General features: G+C 57.3%; 1 protein-coding gene across 2 annotated transcripts in view; it reads left to right on the plus strand.

Moving 5' to 3' along the window:
* The window catches only part of ITPR3 (inositol 1,4,5-trisphosphate receptor type 3), a 64,359-nt gene extending 56,024 nt beyond the window's left edge, over positions 1–8,335 (plus strand). The window contains exons 48-58 of one of the 2 annotated variants that reach the window (XM_031434911.2): positions 3–195; positions 407–532; positions 934–1,106; positions 1,766–1,930; positions 2,602–2,794; positions 3,271–3,375; positions 3,465–3,589; positions 4,398–4,563; positions 5,242–5,402; positions 6,723–6,884; positions 7,494–8,335. In XM_031434911.2, the coding sequence (XP_031290771.1) occupies positions 3–195; positions 407–532; positions 934–1,106; positions 1,766–1,930; positions 2,602–2,794; positions 3,271–3,375; positions 3,465–3,589; positions 4,398–4,563; positions 5,242–5,402; positions 6,723–6,884; positions 7,494–7,562 (1,638 nt within the window). In that variant the 3' untranslated portion in view covers positions 7,563–8,335. Of the gene's footprint in view, positions 1–2; positions 196–406; positions 533–933; positions 1,107–1,765; positions 1,931–2,601; positions 2,795–3,270; positions 3,376–3,461; positions 3,590–4,397; positions 4,564–5,241; positions 5,403–6,722; positions 6,885–7,493 lie in introns of both variants that reach the window. The other variant, XM_010994529.3, reaches the window with a different exon arrangement.
* Positions 8,336–8,980: the final 645 nt, after the last annotated feature.

Consider the following 8,980-nt stretch of genomic DNA (forward strand, 5'->3'; position numbering starts at 1 on the left):
AGATCGTGCGGCAGGATCGCAGCATGGAGCAGATCGTGTTCCCGGTGCCCGGCATCTGCCAGTTCCTGACGGAGGAGACCAAGCACCGGCTCTTCACCACCACAGAGCAGGACGAGCAGGGCAGCAAAGTGAGCGACTTCTTCGACCAGTCGTCCTTCCTGCACAACGAGATGGAGTGGCAGCGCAAGCTCCGCAGTGAGGACCCCAGCACGCAGGCGGGCGGGGCTGGGAGCTGCTTGTGGATGGCCCTTGATGCCTCCCTCTCCTGCTGGTGGGGACTCCATCCCAAGGATGGCTCCGATCACACATTCTTCCTGAAGTGGGACCTGGAGCTTGTGCTGGCAGTGGGGCCCCGAGTCAGGTGGGCAGACGGTATTAATCAGGGACCTGTCCCTTGCTCCCCCAGGCATGCCACTCATCTACTGGTTCTCCCGCCGCATGACCCTGTGGGGCAGCATCTCCTTCAACCTGGCAGTTTTTATCAACATTATCATTGCTTTCTTCTACCCTTACGTGGAGGGCGCGTCCACAGGTGAGGACACAGGGCTGGCAAGCAGGGGCCCTGAGCTCTCTGTGCCCACTCTTTCAGTTTGGGCAGAGCCTGGGGGTCAGCCAAGCTCTGGGGAAACAGATAGAGTGAGGAGAGGCACCCCCTGCACTGCTCTCTGGTTTCTGCACCCCATCGTGGGGAGACACGGGCAGTCCAGTGGGGCAGACAGGGTCTTTGATCTCTGGAGACAGAGACCAGTTATGGTAGCAGCAGCTGGAGAGGGCCTCATACCTTAAGCCTAGAGATGTAGGTGTGATGGGCCAGGCCCTAAAGCCAGGTGACCAGGAATTTACAGGGAAAGCTTCCAGAAGGGGTGGCTTCTGGGATCTGCAGGGGCCATGGGCTTGAGCAAGCCGCACTCACCCCTGCTCCCCGGCCCCTAGGTGTGCTGGGCTCCCCGCTCATCTCGCTGCTGTTCTGGATCCTTATCTGCTTCTCCATCGCGGCCCTGTTCACCAAGCGCTACAGCATCCGCCCCCTCATCGTGGCGCTCATCCTGCGCTCCATCTACTACCTGGGCATTGGGCCCACACTCAACATTCTGGGTGCCCTCAATGTGAGTGCCGGAGGGACCCCACCCCAAACCCTCACACTCACCTGCAGTCGGACCTGAAGCTGGCCTGCTGCCTCACACTGGCCACTATGCTGCCCCATCCCCCTCATCCCTGTGTTGGGATCCCAAGCTCATTATAGACCCCAGGTGGGGACCACTCCATGGCTCCTCCATCCTCCTGGGCGACGAGGGGCAGCGGGCACTCAGGGCCAGCCAGGACTCACTTTGGAGCAGCAGCTTCAGGGCTGCTGTGTACATGGTGTTAGCTGTGCACCGCCCAAAGGCACGTTGAAGATGTCAAAGATTTGTGTGTTCTGGCAGGAAACTGTGCTTTGAGCAAGATGGGGGGCACCGTTTCTAACGTACTCAGTCACCATAAAAGCCAAGGGTGATCTTCTCTGACCCATCCTCCTTTAGCTGCATCTCACTTTCTTCCTGGAGCAGGGGACCCAAAGGAATTGTCTATTCTAGTCCCAGGAGCCCAAATGAATTTCTGGAAGCATTTTCATTAATGCTGTGTCTGCCAGGCTGAGCAGGGCTGACTCAGATCGACTCCACTGGTCATGTCCTCTACTCTGGGCACCGGGTGGGCATGACAACAGGGGTGGGGATTCAGGGTGGGTGGTAGGGCACTGACCACCATGCCCTACACTTGCCTCCAGCTGACCAACAAGATCGTGTTTGTGGTGAGCTTCGTGGGCAACCGTGGCACCTTCATCCGGGGCTATAAGGCCATGGTCATGGACATGGAGTTCCTCTACCACGTGGGCTACATCCTGACTAGCGTCCTGGGCCTCTTTGCCCACGAGCTCTTCTACAGCATCCTGGTAAGGCCCCTGGGCGGGGGTAGGGGGTGCTGGGCAGGGGTGCAGGGGAAGTTGGGGATTCCTGCTGGTTGCTGGCAGTTCCCCATCACCAGCTTCAGTCCAGTTCTCTTGCTGCTGGGCTGGGAGGAATGGATTTCCAGTGTCTTCCTCCACTGGATCCCAACCTGGCTACTCCTGGCCCCTATTGGACCCACCTCCCCTGGATGGTGGTGGTTCAAGCCTGGACTCTGGAGCCAGACCACCTGGGTTTGCATCCTGGATGTGGCCCCTAATAGCTGTGTAACACTGGGCAAGTTACTTAACTGCCCATGCCTCAGTTTCACCATCTGTAAAATGCGAATAATCAATAGCACGTACCCTCTAGAATAAACTGTGAAGGTAAAGTGAGTTAACACGCAACAGTCGTGTAGCGTGTGTCCTGGCACATAGCAGGTGCACCGCAGGAGCTGGCCTTCTCCCTCCACCTGTGGTATTTGCTGCCTGTTCCACCCTCACGCCTTCCCCTGGGCCCCTCCCTTTCCTCGGCCTTAGAACTCCAGGCTCCTCCCAGAAGCCTCCCCGTTGGCCTGGTTCCGCCTGCCTACGTGCAGACCCTGCTGGAGGAGGCTGTGGAAACCACTGGGAGGCGGGCAGCCCTTGGGTCCAGCTGGGTCCCTGTCTCTGCCCTGCAGCTCTTTGACCTCATCTACCGTGAGGAGACGCTGTTCAACGTCATCAAGAGTGTGACCCGCAATGGCCGCTCCATCCTGCTGACTGCCCTGCTGGCCCTCATCCTGGTCTACCTCTTCTCCATCGTCGGCTTCCTCTTCCTCAAGGATGACTTCATCCTTGAGGTTGACCGGCTGCCTGGCAACCACTCCAGAGGTCGGGGGGGTACCTCTCCCAGGCGGGTGTGTGGGGATGAGGGGACCTGCACAAGCAGCCAGCATCAGGCCCAGGACCTGGGAGTGCTTATTGCCCCAGGCCACTGCCTCAGTTTCTCCTTTTGTGTTCTGGGTCGGGGATAGGGTCTAGCTTACGCCAATCTGCCTCCCTCTTCCCTGAGACAAACTGAAGGCGTAGGAGAACCTTGGGTTGCTCTTGCTTGTAGCCTCTGTCGTTCATGTTAAACAGTATTCGTGGGGCTGCCTATGTGTCAGGGCTGGGGGTGCAGACCCCCTTCCTTGCCCTTAGAGCACAGCCCAGCGGGGACAGGTACATGAAGACCCTTCACTTCTAGCCAGAGTGAGGAGCTGGTAGGATCAGGGCAGGCTTCCTGGAGGATGTGATACTGGGGACAGAACCGGGGGATAAGGCCAGGCATTGGGACCTGCTGTTGACCTCATCCCTGTCCCCTCCAGCCAGCCCCCTGGGGATGCCACATGGAGCTGCCACATTTGTGGACACGTGCAGTGGTAACAACATGAACTGTGTCTCAGGGGTCTCAGTGCCTGAGGTCCTGGAAGGTGAGAGCAATGTGTCTTGGGAATCCAGGTGCAGTGGGTGGAGGCGGGTGGCCTGGCCCAGGTATGAGTATGTGCCCCGCTCACAGAAGATAAGGAGCTGGACAGCACGGAGCGGGCCTGTGACACTCTGCTCATGTGCATCGTCACCGTCATGAACCACGGGCTGCGCAATGGGGGCGGCGTGGGCGACATTCTCCGCAAACCTTCCAAAGATGTGAGTGCCCCCTGCCCGCCTCCCCAGTCCACGTGGCCTGGCCTGTTCGGGTCAGCAACTGTGAGGGCTCTGCTCTCAGGTCACAGCCAGTTCGAGTGGCTTGGCCTCCCTTGATCTGCAGGATCGCAAGTCCTGACACATTTGCACCCTCTTTGCCCCACTGTCCTCCCCACTTCCATGCAGTGACGTAGCTGAGCTGTCCCCACCCGTCAGCACAGGCATCCCCACCAGCTCACTGTAGATGCTCTAAGGAAAGACCTTGGCGCCGAGCTTTCTCGGACTGGGGAAGGTGTGAGTCAGACAGCGGGTGGGTCCCCGGCCACATGAGCTTCATCCTTGAGGCAGAGGCCCAGCCCATGCCTGGGGCGGCAGGATGGGGAAGCTGAGTGGCTTCATGAGGAGACCTCAGGATTTGACTCAGCCCAGCATTCCCAGAATGTCAGCCTGTCCCCAGTGGCACAGGGGTGAGAAGTTTCTCCCTGGCCCGACAGAGGGTTTCTAGAATGAGTGAGACAAGGTGTCCTGAGGGCAGGCAGGGGAGTTCAGAGCCGCTCTTCCCCAACCCAAAGTTAAAGGTGGGCACAAGCCTAGCCCCTAGGCCTAGCTCCCCACGCCAGACTCCTCGAGGTCTTTGTCCCGGCTACTGTGTTCTAATCCACACTCAGGGCACTGGTTGTGATTCTCCATGGAGTGATTCTGGGTCCACTCTGCCATCTTCAGGGCCCTGGGAGCCAGAGGCCCTCATTTCCTTCTGCTGGGGGCTGGGCTCTGAGTCCTGCCTGCCTGGCCTTGCTGCTTCCCCCTGCAGGAGTCTCTCTTCCCGGCCCGTGTGGTCTACGACCTCCTGTTCTTCTTCATTGTCATCATCATTGTGCTGAACCTCATCTTTGGGGTGATCATTGATACCTTTGCTGACCTGCGCAGTGAGAAGCAGAAGAAGGAGGAAATTCTCAAGACAACGTGCTTCATCTGTGGTGAGGCCGGGTTCCTGCCCGTGGAGGCTGCGGCCAGGCTGGGGCAGCCTGTGGATCAGGCTCTCATCTGGGCCCATGGCAGCCTCAGTTGGGCCCTTCCCGGGTTCCTGTGGCCACTGGGGAGCCCTGCCCTGGAGTTGAGGGCTTGGTGGCTGTTTGCTCATCCCAGAATTTGGGGGAACAGGACCCTGCCTGAACTCGGAGTCATGGAAAGGTTCAGGAAAGGGCCTCAAAAACCATTCCTTTAAATTCTCTGGGGTTCAGATGAGGAAACAAGTCCTGCCAGTGGCCTCAAACCTCTGGTCTCAGTCCAGGGCTTTATCCCCCTGCTGTGAAGTGCTAGTCCTCTCACCAGCCACTGCAGGTGGAGGAGCAGGCAGCACCTGGGACAGATCCCTTATCCAGCTAGCCCTGCTGCCCCGGGCCGTGGAATTCCGGTGTCTGCTCTGCTAGTCCTCGCCACTGCCGTGGCAGGGCGGGTGCTGTGCGGCCGAGTGGCTGGTGCTTTAAATAGAAGTGACCTAAATAGCCCTGATGGGCTGTTGCCTGTGTTCACCAGGACTTTCAGCTCTAGTACAGATGTCCCCACTCCATCAAGAGGTGATGTCCACCCCACCAGGTGGCCCCATAGTGGCTCTTGGAGGCCGGTGGGTTCAGCCTTACCCTCTGCCTTATCAGGTCTGGAGAGGGACAAGTTTGACAACAAGACAGTGTCATTTGAGGAACACATCAAGTTCGAGCACAACATGTGGAACTACCTGTACTTCATCGTGCTGGTCCGCGTGAAAAACAAGACGGACTACACGGGGCCTGAGAGCTACGTGGCCCAGATGATCAAGGTGTGGGCCCCGGTGGGGGGAGGCCACGTCTGCCCACGCTGACCCTGGAGGCCTGGGGCGGGTGACTTGAGACAGCTGTGGACACTTGTTAAGAGGCCAGCAGGGGAGCGAGGAGCAGCTGAAGCCGGCCCTTGGCTACTCGGGAGCCCTGCCAGCTGCCTGTGCTGCAGAAGGGCCTCACACTCCTCTGTGTGGGCTCTGGTGTTGGGAAGAAGCCCACAGCAAACCCGTCAGCCCTAAAGGATGTGTGTGGTGCCCTGTGGTCTGTGGGTGCCTAACGTGAGGTGGCGTGGGAGGAGAGCCCACCCTCCCGGGGCAGGCCATTCTGAGGGGCCTTTTCTAGCTGGGTGAGGGAGGGCAGCTTCCCGAAGCCTGGCTGGCACCTGGAAAAACTTTATCAGACTTAGGAGAAACCAAATATAACTCCAATTTAGTATGGAGTTAAGGCAGTGAACAAGGAAAAAAGGTCTTGTAGCATTTAGGGTAAAGGAAGCCCATCAGTTCCATCAGATGTAGGGCACCTTCAAATTACTGCACAGCGGGAGGAAGGTGTAGCTCAGTGGTAGAGTGTGTGCTCAGGATGCATGAGGTCCTGGTACCTCCATTAAAAAAAAACCAAAACCGACCTTTAAAAAAACCCAAATTACTGCACAGCAGATTAATTGTAGCCTAAAAGGGAAGACCTATTTAGTAGGAAAAAAAAAAGGTGTGGAGATAGGATTCTATTTGTCTCTTAAGTGCATTTTGGACTGATCTTTGAGTACAGGTGTATCTGTTGAGCTGAGAATTCACAGCTTGCAACAGGCACCGGAAAGCTGCTTGGTGCCCCTCCTGCTCTGCCTCTGTCCTGGGAAACACGGCTCTGCCTCATGTATCAGGCGCCAGCCGTCCTCAGCAGAGCCCCCGCTCCCTCAGTGTGCCATCTGTCTGACTTGCATCTTCTTGGGGTGTGGGGTGTGTGGGGCGGGGAGGAAGGAAGGAAGGAGATTCAGGGTCTGGGTGCAGAGGCCTTCCCTCCACGTCTTGCAGGGTGTTCAGTAAACAGATGGTGCTGATACTAGTGGGAGATCTGAGGCTGTCTAACGGAAGTCAGGCTGTCACAGTGCTGCGGCCTTAATGCCCACAGACAGTTTGCTGCCAGCTCACTCTGGCCCTGGGGGAGGACCTGGGTCAATTCAGATTTTCCCATGACACATCCCTGGGGAGTCATTTTGCCAAGGGTGTGGCAGCAGGCCTCCCCGCCCTCCACAACTGCTTTTCCAAATGAGGCCTTCCTAGGCCAGGCCCAAGCCTGCTCACCCCACTGCTGGTGTTTTTCAGAACAAGAACCTGGACTGGTTCCCCCGGATGAGGGCCATGTCCCTGGTGAGCAACGAAGGGGAAGGAGAGCAGAATGAGATCCGGATTCTTCAGGACAAGCTCAACTCCACCATGAAGCTGGTGTCCCACCTCACTGCCCAGCTCAACGAACTCAAGGAGCAGGTGGGCATCCCGGCCCTATCCTGGTTCCACCCTGCGCAGCCTCAAGGGCTGTCACTGAGCAGTCACAGCCCAGCCTGCCATAGGGCAGGAGGGAGAGGGTGTTGGGGCCTTCATGCTCCTCCTGCCCCTTCTTGGGTCTGGGGTGGAAGACAGGTTCCAAACACTCTCTTCCCTCCATGGAAAGCTAGCTTGGGGGTGGCAGCCCGTATCTGTGCGCCCCTGAAAGATGCGGCTGAGTGGAAGCTTGGGGCAGGTGTACTCTTGCTCCTGGCAGCTGCAGTGAGTCCCCCCGAGGCGTTCACTGGTGATGGGGGAGGTTAAGGCCTCAAGATCCCCTCTTGCTCAGAGCAGCCTTCTCCATCTGGCAGTGACTAAATGAGATCAGGCAGCCCCTCTTTTAGGCGGGGTGCTTTCCCAGCTGCACCCAATCAGGGGGTTGTGACAGGCTAATTGAGGACAAGGGTTTGGGGCTGACATCTTCACTGCACCCTGGGGGGGCCCTGGCCTGCCGCCAGTGCTGAAAGGCAGCTGGGTCCACAGGGGGAGGGTGGGCACCAGCCCCTCCACTGGGCAGCCTGACCTGCCCTCCTGGCCTCTGGTTAACCCTAGATGACGGAGCAGAGGAAACGCAGGCAACGCCTGGGCTTCGTGGATGTCCAGAACTGCATGAGCCGCTGAACCGCGCCATTGAAGGCCTGACACGGCGCAGTCGACACTGGAGAGCTGTGACTGGCAACACTGCCTCTTCCCTGGGTCGGGTGGCCCTGCCAGCCTCTCACAGCTAGGTGCCCACCCAAGCCTCAGCTCCCACTCTCTGCCAGAACCTCCCAAGCCAACCCAGGCTCTGACCAGCGTGGAGGGGGACCCACAGAGCTGACAGTTTTGCCCAGACTGAGCCCTTAAAGACTCAAACTCTGGGACTCAGCTTACCTTAATGCCTTAGAGGAAGATAAGTCCTTTGTCCCTTAGAACAGCAACTGATTCCTTTGTATTCCTCCTGTGGGTGAGTAGGGGAGGGGTCACCTCTTTATTCTCAGCACTACATTTTGGTTGCTGCCCACCTCTGGAGGGGGTGCAGTAATGCTGCCGCTAGTGATTTTAAGGCTTTGTTATTTAACTTATTCAGACGCCATGCTCAGTCCTGGCCAGGGCTGCATGGCTCCCTCCGTGCCTCAGATCTGCTGTAGACAGTGTGTAGACCTCACTGTCCCAAGTCTAGGCCACCCACTCTGGCACGGCCCCAGGTGGACTAGTGACCCAAGGATGGAAAGCCTTGCTCCTAGGACCTGCCTCTTCCTGGGGGACAGTCACACACCCAGGTGACAGGGCTGGGGTGTGTTAAGTGGGTGGTTTTGACTGCTTGTTTTTTTTCCTTTTGGTGTAATGTTTTACAAATCCTTTGGCCTGAGAACTAACATGTTAATTGCCTTAAATAAATTAATAGAAATCTAGTCCATTAGAAAGGGATGCTGTTTCCCATACTCCCCAGGGGCTGGGTTAATGTGCTGGTGGAGGACAGAACAGGAGGCCCTGCCTGCCTGCCTGGCTCACCTCAGGCTCTTGGGAGATGCTGAGTGACATCCTGTCTCACAGGGATTCCTGCACAGAACTGTACTGCAGTATAACTGGTTTCTGTCATAACCCTATGTATTTTATTTTATGCATTTCAAAACATACTGAGAAGTCCAGGTACAAATGAGGCTAAGAACCCACTTCCACTACTTCCTGACCAGGGGTGCTGTCGGCCCTGCCCTACCCCTCCTCTCAGCTGTGTTCTTGACTGAAGAAATCTCAGGTGGGGACTATAAACACCTATCAGTAAGAACCAAGGTTCCGTGGAGTAATAGGATGACTCTGACCCTGTGTGTATCCCCAGCCAGGAGGCCTCTGTCGTGCGGCCTCCCACAGAACCTGCCCAGAGGGCTGAATTCAATTCCAAGCCAAGGCCTATCAGTAGTTTAAGGTATGCTGTCCCTTAAGCCAACTTGGAATATGGCTTTTCTGCAAGGTCAGGGGCAGAGGACTGAGCTCTGTCCTGAGTTGGTGGGGATGAGGGCCAAGCGGGCTTTTCACCTCTCTCTGCCATACACCTCCTG

The sequence above is a fragment of the Camelus dromedarius genome, chromosome 19 (assembly GCF_036321535.1).
Source record: "Camelus dromedarius isolate mCamDro1 chromosome 19, mCamDro1.pat, whole genome shotgun sequence".
NCBI classification, from domain to species: domain Eukaryota; kingdom Metazoa; phylum Chordata; class Mammalia; order Artiodactyla; family Camelidae; genus Camelus; species Camelus dromedarius.